Source organism: Heteronotia binoei, chromosome 5 (assembly GCF_032191835.1).
Source record: "Heteronotia binoei isolate CCM8104 ecotype False Entrance Well chromosome 5, APGP_CSIRO_Hbin_v1, whole genome shotgun sequence".
NCBI classification, from domain to species: Eukaryota; Metazoa; Chordata; class Lepidosauria; order Squamata; family Gekkonidae; genus Heteronotia; species Heteronotia binoei.
Window position 1 is genome coordinate 128219571 of NC_083227.1, and position 12346 is coordinate 128231916.

Below are 12346 nucleotides of genomic sequence, written 5' to 3' on the forward strand. Positions count from 1 at the left end.
ACAATTCGAATAAAGGCTGAATGTGACTTTATATGAGAGAAGCTTATTTGATGATTTATCTATTTTTTAAGTGGAAATTTGGAAGGATTTGTTAACTGGGACTTTGAGGTATTCCCCAGTTTTTGCAACAGACCAGATGCAAAAGTTCCTCAAGAAATGTAATATAGTTGAAAATATACAGGAGCAGATACATCAAGATGTTCACGATCTATTTGATGAGTGGGGAAAAGTGAATAGACAATTGTCTGAAAATGTCCTGTTTGAATTCAAACTGGAGGTGGGCTATGCACTTTTGCAGAAGAAATGGAAACCACAATCTAAGACAAAGAAAGGGGGGAGTGACTCCTACTTGGCTTTAATGCTTCCTGTAGAACTGATAACTGATACAAGAGGAAAGTCTGCAGATTCAACCAAAATCTACAGGTCAATGGCAAGATCTAAGAGAATTAAAACCTGGAAGGTTTTTAAGAGACCTTAAAACTCTATTTTGTATTTGGCTAGCATCAGCATAATACAGTGGAGCTAGTGTAATACTTTGGAATGGAAATTTTGATTTTTAGGGTTTTGTTTGTTATAAACAAAAATTTAAGCTTAAAACAAGGGATTTTTATTATTATGTGGATTGTAAATTTAAAACAAGGGATTTTTATTTTTATGTGGATTGTTATTGCTTAAATTGAATGTCAAATCTGCTTGGGTTTAGAGATTGGTGATTTAAAAGTTCCAGGGAAGGTTTAACAATTGTTCTTAAAAACAATTTGAATAATGTTTTAAATACATATTTTATTTCTATCAACTCATATTAACTCAGAGAATATACGAATTCCATACTTTGGATGATCTGTTTTTTATTTCTAACCTTGAAACTCCCTCCCATCAATTTAGTTGAGGCTGTGTTATAAGAAGTTTTCTTTTCTTTTTGGCAGTAAATAAGCTTATATGGCAGACTAGGATTTCTTGCTCATACTCCCCATTTTTTATATAACATGATATTTGGGTATATTATGTTTCTAATAATTTTTTAAACAATTTGTATAACTTTTTATTTTATTTATTTTTATTTACTTTCTATTTATATCCCGCCCATTCCAAACAGACACAGGGTGGCTAACAATCTAAACACATATCTTATTTCTATTAACATAATAACTTAGAGAATATATGAGCTTTATAATTTATATCTCTAATCTTGAAACTCCCTTCCATCAACTTAGACAAAGCAATTTAGCTGAGGCTGTGTTATAGTGTAGGCTTGTTTTTCTTTCGGTTGTAAATAAGTTTGTATGGCAGACTAAGATCTCCTGTTCATTTCCTTCCTTCATCTTTCTTTTAGGTTTTTCCCCCCTCTCTCTTTGTAGGTAGTAAGGATACATGGATCTAATTTGTAACATGATAGATACTAATTGAGAGCTTATTAGTAGGTATTTTTGCAAAGTAGTAGCATTATATAAAATCATAAAAGGTCAAAATGTTTGTAGAATTTAATTGTAATAAGTAAAATTTGGATGCTTGCAGATATAATGAACTCTGTACTTTCTTATATAGTAGAAACAATTGTAATCTAATATGTTTTTTCTTTTTCTTCTGTATCTTTCCCTCTATTCTCTCCCCTCCCTCATTTAAACTTAATAAAACATGTTAAAACAGGAAATGGAAAGAGGAGCAAAGCACTAGGTATGGACAAGTAGTCTGAACACGTAAGGGCAGTATATGTAAGGGCCTGTAAGGCAGATATGTTCTTCCAAGCCTCTCTTAGGGGAATCCCCCCACCCCTGATGTAATGACTGAATTAATAGCACTTTAAGGACGCCATCGGGGTTTGTAATCTTTTTAATGTAATTGATTTTATATATGCGTATTTATTTTAATGTTGTAAATCACCCAGAGCCTGGCACAAGCCGGGATAGGGTGATTCATCAAGTTAAATAAATAAATAAATATCACAGAAATTAAATCTCAGAATTGTCTGAGCCTGGAAACTGATGCTAAAGCAACTATAAGCGGTTTTTCCCCCCTAGGGAGGTTCAAAGGAAGGGAACAGCAAGCCAGCTGATCAGCAAACATGGTGAAGTGTTGTATTAACAGATGACAAATGAAAGGCACAATTGCTTAACTCCATTTTGCTCAACCTTTCCCACAAGGAAAACTGTGCAAACTTGCAAAAGTGGCATGAATTATGAGATGACAGGATTGCAGTTTGAGAAAGATAATGTGTTGGTCAGGGAATACCTAGCTATTCTAAATGAGTTCGCATGTTCAGGGCCCAATGGATTATGTCCAAGGTACTGAAGAACACCTTGATAATTATTCTCAGAATTTCCATAATCTTTGAAACACAGATAAAGAACTTAATCTGCAACCTTCCTGAAAACAATGCAGTGATTAGTAGAAGCCAGCATGGATTTATCCGGAATAAATCCGTCTAGACTAATCTTGTCTCTTTCTATTGGGTCACCAGCTTAGTGGACTATGGGAATGCTGTGGGTGTTAGCATATCTTGAAAGCGTTTGAAAGGTGCATCCATCTATTTGGAAAGTACCAGGGTGCTCAAGTTTTTTTGATTTCCTGCATCTAACAAGGCCCTTTAGTATTTCTACTAATTACCTGGATAAAGTAGAGAGAATCCTTATTAGATTTTCAGGTGACAGAAACCCAGGAGAGACAGCTAACATGCTAGAAGTAAACATAAAATTCAAAATGATCTTGATAGGTTGAAAAGTTACACAGAAATTAATAAAATGAAATGTCCTGGCCTGGCGGTAATAAATATTAAAAGAACCTTGAGATTGTTGTCATGTTTTCAAGGTTATTAGGAGTAACCATTGTCTTCTATCTGTGCAAAGCCAGATATCATCTGGAGTAAAGTGTCCAGATTTGAACGTTGCACTTCAGGTGTAGGCAAATTGGAATAGATTCAGAGAAGCGCAACAAAGATGGTCTCTGTGAGAATGACAGAACATAAATGAAATGACTAAGGGTCATATCTGGAAAAAAAATCCCTGGTTATTTAGGCCTTGAGAAGAAAGCATGGGGTGGGGGAAACGACAGCATTCGTTAAATGTGCAAAGTGGCACATGGAAGAGGCCACATACTTGCTCTCCATTGGTGTGGAGGGTGAGACTAATTCTAACAGTTTCAAATTGCATGGTAAAGATTTCGAGATGAACATGGGAAAAACTGGAGATAGCAGTTTGACATGAAAGCCAATTTCCCGGGGGAGGGGGGGTGATGGACTCTCCCATGCTGTAGATCAGGGGGTGGCCAAACTTGCTTAATGTAAGAGTCACATAGAATAGATGTCAGAGAACCGAGGGAGGGAGGGAAGGAAGGAAGGGGCCACATACTTGCTCTCCATTGGTGTAGAGGGTGAGACTAATTCTAACAGTGTCAAACAGGTGGCCAAAGTTGCTTAATGTAAGAGCCACATAGAACAGATGTCAGAGAACTGAGGGAGGGAGGGAGGGAGGAAAAGAAAGCAACTTTTAACTTTAAATGCATTTGCCAAGCCACTGGCTTGGAGAAGTTACTTAAAGAGAGAAATGCCTTCTTCAAGTTGGCTGACAGGGAGGTCAGGGCTTTGAGAGTCACACAATATATAAGAAGAAGAAGAAGATATTGGATTTATATCCCGCCCTCCACTCCGAAGAGTCTCAGAGCAGCTCACAATCTCCTTTACCTTCCTCCCCCACAACAGACACCCTGTGAGGTGGGTGGGGCTGGAGAGTGCTATCACAGCAGCTGCCCTTTCAAGGACAACCTCTGCCAGAGCTATGGCTGACCCAAGGCCATGCTAGCAGGTGCAAGTGGAGGAGTGGGGAATCAAACCCGGTTCTCCCAGATAAGAGTCTGCACACTTAAACACTACACCAAACTGGTGTAAAAGAGCCATGTGGCTCCCGAGATGCAGTCTGGCCAACTCTGCTGTAGATCTTCAAACAGAGACTGGATAGCTATGTCTTGGGGATGCTGCAGACAACCTGAACTGAGTGGGGGTTGAACTAGATAGTCTATAAGGTCCATTCCAACTCTCTGGTTCTCTATAGACCTTATACTCAGCATTTCTCACAGCTTCCTTTCAATTTTCATGTAAGGTGCCACTCCTGAAGAGTCAAAGATACATCAGAATATGCATTCAATTGCAGCAGATTCAGCATAAAAACTGGATGATTGCTTACATGACATTTCTATTAACTCCTTACGTAGCTCCAACAACACAGCAACTCCAATGTTGTCTTTTGTCATCACTCTGTTCAGCATTGCTTCAGATCCTTCTGAGTTTGCCATAGCCAACTGATTGAATTCAACAGTATGCTTCTGAACCAAGGTGAACCTTAAAACCATAGTTAAAGTCAGAATTGTATTCAATAATTGGTTTCATTAAAATAGGACAGATATTGTGGTGTCTGCACAACTGGAAGCTTAGAAACACAAAGAAAACAATCACCTACATTTTCCTCAGTGATCACAACCAAGTGATAATGTACCATGAAGTAAATGGAACTGTATAAGTTAAGACAATTTTTTGACCAAGTAAATCAAAAGTGTGCAAAATCCTCTCCCTTAAGTAGGGCATACAGACAACCCGTTAATTACCTCTGCATGATAACATGTCATAAGTGGTATTCTGCAGTCACTCTCAGTCTGTTATATTTGTTAACTGCAGTCCAGTTTTTAGAAATTTTTGAACATCTGCAAAAGGTTTGGTTTCATAGCCATCAAAAGCATGAAATACATGCAACACAAGAGAGCTGACATGCAGGCATTTCTTACACAGAAATAAATGACATGACTACTTTGCAACTGCACCAATCCCCTCAACCATTCTCTTGACAAGAACATGCATTATCCAATACTTATGTATTACCCAATGCTTTTAAACAGAAACACTTTGTAAGATCTAGACTACTACAATCACTTTGCATTTTTATAGCACTCCAGAGTGTTCAAAGCTCTTGATAAACATTAACTCAGTAATCCTTAAAACCCCTCTACAAAGTATGTTGGTATAACCCACATACTGCAGGGCAGGTGTTTGTATATGAGTGGGTGGATACATTACAGACAGATGCTTGCCTAAAGCTATGCAGGGTGTTCATGGCCAAGATGAGACTGAAACACAAGATCACCCAAGGGTGGGGAACAGTGGCTCTCCAGATGTTTTTGTCTACAACTCCCATCAGCCCCAGCCAGCATGGCCAATGGCTGGGGCTGATGGGAGTTGTAGGCAAAAAAACATCTGGAGAGCCACTGTTCCCCACCACTGACCTAGCTCATATACTCAGCCACAATAACTAAAATGTAATAAAAATAGAAATTCTCTTAAAAGTCCTTTAAAAAGGTATCTGAAGAGGTGAGCATACTTATTCTATGTATACTGCATTTCATTTTGCAATTAGAAGATGGTATAGTACTTTTAAAAGAGCAAGAGTCCAGTATCACCTTGAAGACAGACAAAATTTGTAGCAGGGGTTTCGTGAGTCACTGCTCACCTCTTCAGATACCTTTTTAAAGGACTTAAGAGAATTTCTATTTTTATTACATTTTAGTTATTATCAAGAAAGTAGAATATATTGAAGTTTCTACTTGTATCAGAATACAAATATCTCCAGTCATTGCATACTAAAAATTTTAAAACACTCTAAAGATTCCCAGCAATAATGGACATAATTAACAAAAGACAATAGCCCCCTCTTATTTCCCAAGCATTCTCCTTTTCTCATAAAAGGCAGTTTTGTGAGTGGATAATCTTGCCGCTCTAGTCTTGAATAGCTAGATTACTTGATCCTTGTTGCAAGAAGGTATCTGAAGACAAAATTATGTGAATACAGAGAAAATAAAATGTGAATGCAGAAGAAATAAAATAAAATAAAACAAATTACACAATTTCATTCATTGTAGTCAGAGAAAAAGAAGCAAGTTTTAGCTTACTTTTCTGTCTTGAAAAATATTGCACAGCCATCAACATGCTTTCTTTCTTGTTCTGACATTGTCCTAGCTCTAGATTTTGGACTGAAGAAGCCGTTATAACCACGCTCCTTCAGTTCTGCCAGGAAAAAACTGTAGTACTGTTCAGTTTCAACCTCCTGCAATGTAAGACAGAATGTACTGAATTCAGCATATAAACACAGTGCAACTTAAATGGAGTTCAGTCTTTAATGAAGAGACCATTCCTCCAAAGTATGGTTGTGATATATAGGTATTTTATATTGAATATGAATATGTCTAGAAAACATCCATGAAAAGACAAAAAAAAAATTCCCAGCCTGCCCCTTCTAAAAGCCACAATTACTATTATTGCTATAACGGTCTTCCTTTAGAAAGCTTAGGAGAACATATATAAGCCTGCTGGTAGCCTCTAGTCCAGAAAGATCAGTGATGAAACAGGAATAAAAATAATGCAGACCTTCCCTATATATCGTTTGTAGCCAAGGAATAAAACAGCACAGGGAATGCTGCAGGATCACGTGACACCTATCAGCACCTGAACAGAAGATCACTGAGGTCCAGGTTAGATGTTACATTTACCACATGACGGGCACTGGGACTTGCAGTCATATGATAGTTGCAAGTTCCCTATGAGAGAACTCAATTCAGAAGCAGGAAAGGGACACAAGCCATTTTCCCAACTCAAAATGGCCCCAGGAACATTGTTTGCCTTATGGAGGGAGCTGCATCTGCTAGCATTTAGTGCTTGACCCTATGGCCATTTCGGTTCTAAAAAACAGTATGACTGTGTACCCTCCCTGCACAACTGTCCCAATCTAAAATAAGTCCCTGAGGCACTTCAGAATTGAACACACAGCAAGTGAGTGGCAGATATGAAGTCTGGCCCTGAGTCCTTGAAATTCCTCTGAATTTTCTAAGGAAGTTACACCTAAATCTACCAGTAACCACATTAAATTAGTCTGAAATGGCTTGCCTCACATAACCCAGAATGCGTGCAGAGTACAATGCAGCAAAAACTGTTATACTGGAGATGCCTACAGGAGTTCCAGATGACTCAAACAACTGAGACTAGTGACAGAACATGAACTCAGGCCACTAACTGATCCAACAGGGAGTCCCCTCCCACCCCAATCCAAATATGACAAACAAGTGAAGGCAGTAATTTGCACAGTAATAATGACTGACTAAAACAAATTCATCAGCTACCAGTCTGAATTGGGTTTCATCAGTTCTGCTTCCTTTCATTTATACATCATCAACAGAAGCAGAAACCTGACCAACAATACTTAGAAGATAAGTAGATCCAACTGCCTCACTAACCTGGCCCTAAAGACTCCGGCTGTCCTCAACTAGGGCTAGGCCTTCTCAGTTGTAGCCCTGACCTGGTAGAACTCTCTGCCAAATTCCATCAGGGCCCTGAGGGACCTTATGCAGTTCCCCAGGGCCTGCAAGGCAGAGATGTTCCACCAAGCTTTTGGTTGAAGACAGTGACAGTTTCCATCTTGGCTGGCATCCTCCTGTTTTTCATGCTCACTTTGCCTGCTCCTCCCCACTAAGTGGCCAACAGTCCGTAGGTTTGGATAATTAATGCATCAGCAGTCACCATTTGCTTTTATAATGATTATTGTTTTTATCTGGTAAATGTTTTAATGTTATTGTACTTTGTCCAGAGCCCTGCAGTAGCAAGGAGTGGGCAATTCATCATCGTCATCATTTTTATTATTATTTTCCTGGAAAAATTAGCTTAAAATATGTCAAGGTACACTGTCTTCCAACAGAGCTGCTGGTTATTTTGCAACTGTTCTGATCTTTTGTCCTTTCAGCAATCAACATACTATGAAAACAATAGTACAGGAAATGTCAGAAAGTATTGAAATATACTCTATATATTATCAGTACTTTGGCAGTCAAGAACCTCGCAAAGGTCATCAGGATCCAAGGACAATTCTCTAGCAAACACCAGACCAGTTTGACAGGGGAAAAGGTTCCCATAACTAGGCAATATCTAGTAATAAAGTCAGAATGATCGATATTTCAGACATGAATGGAAAAGAGGTAGTGAAAATAACACAGGGAAAGAACTGACACAAAAAGGATACCTGAAAATTGATATTTTTCTTTAAACTGCATTTTAAAAGGGATACTTTAGATAGATAGATAGATAATTTATTTATACACAGTTTTAATCAACTGTTGCTCATCTCTAGCTATCAAGCAGTGACAGGCTGTAATATTACACACAGGAAACAGAATTGCCATGACTATCAAGATGTGTATCGGCTATCATGGTTGACCCCAATTGCAGCTTCCTGCAGCAAGGCCCTTGTAGTCTCTGGCAAAGAAACTTTGTAACTCTTCACTGTATCTTCTGGTCTGGCATAGGATTTAAAGCCATGTAACCCACCCTTCTCACTGACAAGAAAGCAACCGATTTGCCCAAGAGTGATCGATTAAGAAAGGTAAGCACAGAAATCACTACTACTGCTGATAGGACGACAGATTATCCAAATTGGTTTTTTGCTTCTTTATTGGACTATATTAGAAAGCAATACTCAGAGCAGTTGGTGACAACTAGGTTTTGCAAATGCACAGGCATGATGTCTTATACACTGAAAAAAAATTAGATTTAACACATTTTAAAATGCATGTAGAACCAAAAGGGGCAAAATCATTCCTTACCTGAAGGCTTATGATGTCAGCATTGCAGCTTAAGATTTCCTGCATAATAGCCTTTTTTCTGTATTCCCAGTTCAATGCCCATGATGGGCAATAGCCATATAGCTGCCGAGTAGCATATTTATCACAGAGGACGTTGTAACACATGACAGAAAACAGAGCTGCCAAACAAGAGTTTTATTTATACACAGAAGTTGTCCAATGTATAACATACCACACTAACTCTTTCAAACATCCATTAGTTTTAGGCTTTGCATATCTGAACTTGGATATATAGAGAGCTTAATGGCTGATCCAACAAAACAGCATACATTTTTTAAAAATATTCTGCCCTTCCTCCAAGGACCTCAGAGAGGTCACTCAGTAAATTTTGCAGTTGAGTAAGAATTTGAACTCAGATCTCACTACTACAGCATTTTACCCACACCACCATACTGGTTCTCATTATGCTTTCTACAAAAAATGTCCACTCAATATGCTTGGACATCCAGCATTCAAAGAGTCAGAAATTGATGGTAAAATCTGTTAAGTAATGAGGTGCCAAGGAAGTCACAACTGCGATATGTAAATCTTGGTCTTGAAAAGTCAACAGCGAATGCAACAACTAACAAAAACTAGCGCATGCTAAGAACTTCCCTAGCCCCTCCAGTCCCAAAGATGAAAGTAATCCTTAAACGTCTTAAGAGATCTTAGTGAATTTCAAGTGGTATAATTACCTGAGAGTAAGTTAAACTGAAATCAGTGGAACTTATTTCCAAGGAAACTCTTACAGAATCAGATTACTGAGTGATGATCTGATGGTGCATGATATGAAGTCCCATTTCGGATCTAATATAACTATCCCCAAAGATAGATTTGGGTTGTGTTGATCTGAAGCAGCAGAACAAAGTTGGAGTCCAGTGGCACCTTTAAGACCAACGAAACTTTATTCAAAGTATAAGCTTTCATGTGCAAGCACACATCTTCAGATACAGTGTATCTGAAGTCTGTATCTGAAGAAGTGTGCTTGTACACAAAAGCTTATACCATGAATAAAATTTGCTGGATTTGGTGTCACTGGACTCGAACTTTATCCCCAAAGATTCAAGCATTTTCAGCCAAGCTACCTACATACAAGTATAATACTGTAGTGTATTTGAATTAAAAAATGAAACTTTAAATTTCAATTGCTTTCAGGGCAATCCAATGAGTATGTAAACTGGAATGACCTTCTTTTAAAAATGGTATTCTCTCACTGCAAAAGGAAACAATTTCCTGAAAGAACCTGGTTTGAGAAGATAAACCTTAAATGCTACCTGTTGGTCTTGTTCGATCTGGTTCTTGCAACATAATCCAAGATCTGGGAGGTGGTTGTTCTGTCGAAACTATTGAGGAAGACAAAAATCAATATAAGATGGTAATATTTATTCTAAATGTTGCAAATAAGTGTTTAATAAGTCTTCACTTACTTCTTTTTGCAGTACCTGCCAAGTTATCAAGCAAATAATTCAGTAGCCTTCTTGTCCCATCGGGTTCCTGATAGAGATTCAAAATATCCTGTGTAAGTGGGTTTCCTGTAAAAAGTGCATAGAAGATAGAGAAAAAAGAAATAAAACCTCAGGAACAGATTTAGGCTTATTGTAAAAGCTAGCATATGGGAAGCTTAATTTAGAACATGGGAACCAGAACTAAAACTATTACTGAAAAGCTAAGACTTCATTAAATTATCAAAAATTCATTTGGGCTGGGGGAAACGGAAAGAAATTCAAGTCAATAACAGATGAGAAATGAATTTAGTTCAGCTTCCTGAGAAGAAAATTAAGTTAAGAAAACATTTTCTATGACATGGATGCTATGGACTATGTGCATAAGGATGAGCATGATGCAGCCCTTTCCCAGCACCCCCCTTGTTTTCCTCAGCAGTCCTTGGAGATCTCTACAACGGTGCTGGAGAAGTTGCAGAATTTGCATGGAGTAAAGTCACATGTCAGAGGTGGGCTACAATGAGGTGAAAGCAAGTGAAATCACCCTTCCCTTTTATCAGTAGCACCTCAACTGAAGCAGAAAATGTCACTAGTACAGAAGTAATGGCAGCCTGCTTCCAGAGCCTCACGGTACTGATTTGGTATGCTGTTGTCTAATTTTATAATCCAGTTCTATTACACTGTTGGTTTCAGGCATTACTGTTTTGGCTGCATTATTTTCAATTTGTGTAACCTGCTTTGAGTCTTCACAAGGAAAGGCAGACTATAAATGAAATAAAGTATATACTCCACTTCCACAAACTTCAGCAGCATTCAGAATTCTCGAGGTTTAGTGGAAGAAGGGAGTAAGAGAACTGCATCTGCACACATCCTTACAAGTTGCTCCACAGGATCCAAGTCAAGATGCAGCCTAGGTTGTAAAGTGATTATTGTTGAATAATGAGATCAAATAAAGACATATACGAAAGGCAAAGAAAAAAAATAAATGCATACCTTTCAAACCCAATGTCTGTAACTGAAACAGTTTTCCCAGCTCAAATGGCAGAACTCGTAACAGGTTGTTATTTAAATGGAGTTCCCTATTAGCAAAAGTTATGAAGACAAAAGTAGTAAAATAGTTCATTATTTAAAACTAAAACTGTTTAACTACAAAGGAGACATTCTACTAAAACATATTTTAAAAGAGTGGAAGACTGGCTAGCAAGGATTATTAAATTTGAAGTGAGGATTGCAGAATTTGAAGGTATTAGTTTTTATGCATTAATACACACTAAATAGCAAGTTTTCTAAACATATTCTTGTTAAAGTGTTAAGTAAAATGAAACAAAAACCCAGCCATAAAGTGACAACATTATGAATCTTACAGGAATTAAGACAATTTTTAATATAAATGGCAATAAAATATATAAAATACATAAAAACGCAAATTTAAAATTGATAATTTAAAAGCCAGTAGGCAGAAAAACCAAAATTCATATTGATATAAGCAAGACGACCGGCCTATCTGCCACTTCTGGTCTTCTCTGCTCATAAGTACGATGTATAAAAAACTATCCTCATATTTCAACTTTTTCTGAAACATCATTATTTGCACAACCAACAAAATTATAAGAACTACTGGAAGTGTTAAGAAGCTATTTACTGAGGCAAAAAAAGTTCAAATTAACTTAGTTCTGGTCTATTAATTATTATAGATTATGCATTTTATTGAATATCTATTACCCCAAAAATGCTGAGCCAGTTAATGCTCAACTCCATAGGAATATTGTCTTCTTTCCTTTTTGTATTAGTTTCTACATCCAGAACTTTTTCATTGCCATAATCAGGCAGAACTTTTGTACTCCTTATACACATGGGAGAATCTCGCATCTATTCCCAGGTAACAGGGGTCCATGATCCAAGGATTAGGCTGTTAATTTTTGAGAACCCAATGGACTATATATCAGTCATCACAAATCTCTAATTAAATGGTCACCTTTAAATATTAGCACCATTTCAGATATAATTCCTGACTGGATCCTGATGTTAGGCTGTGCCTCTATAGATGCATCTCACATAGTGCTTTTTCTAAACCTAACTATACTTCAAGGTATTTTTCCCTTGAATATGAAAAGGTGATGAGAAGGTAAAGTGTCATTCCAGGCATAAGTGAACAAAAGACTTGTAACTTTTAATGCCTCAAACAGCTGAGAGCCTTGAGTGACAGGCTGCTCCTAGAGACCTGATTGGCTAGCATCAGTTGAGCAGAGAAAGACCTGAGA

At 37.6% G+C, this 12346-nt stretch overlaps 1 protein-coding gene across 6 annotated transcripts in view; it reads right to left on the reverse strand.

Annotated features, from left to right (window-relative positions):
- CNOT6 (CCR4-NOT transcription complex subunit 6) overlaps positions 1–12346 on the reverse strand; it is a 60055-nt gene that overhangs the window by 12684 nt on the left and 35025 nt on the right. For all 6 annotated transcript variants that reach the window (XM_060240372.1, XM_060240374.1, XM_060240371.1 and 3 more), the window contains 6 exons: positions 11079–11164; positions 10071–10175; positions 9918–9986; positions 8626–8783; positions 5929–6083; positions 4176–4330 (listed from right to left, as the gene is read on the reverse strand). In XM_060240372.1, the coding sequence (XP_060096355.1) occupies positions 4176–4330; positions 5929–6083; positions 8626–8783; positions 9918–9986; positions 10071–10175; positions 11079–11164 (728 nt within the window). The remainder of the gene's footprint in view (positions 1–4175; positions 4331–5928; positions 6084–8625; positions 8784–9917; positions 9987–10070; positions 10176–11078; positions 11165–12346) is intronic.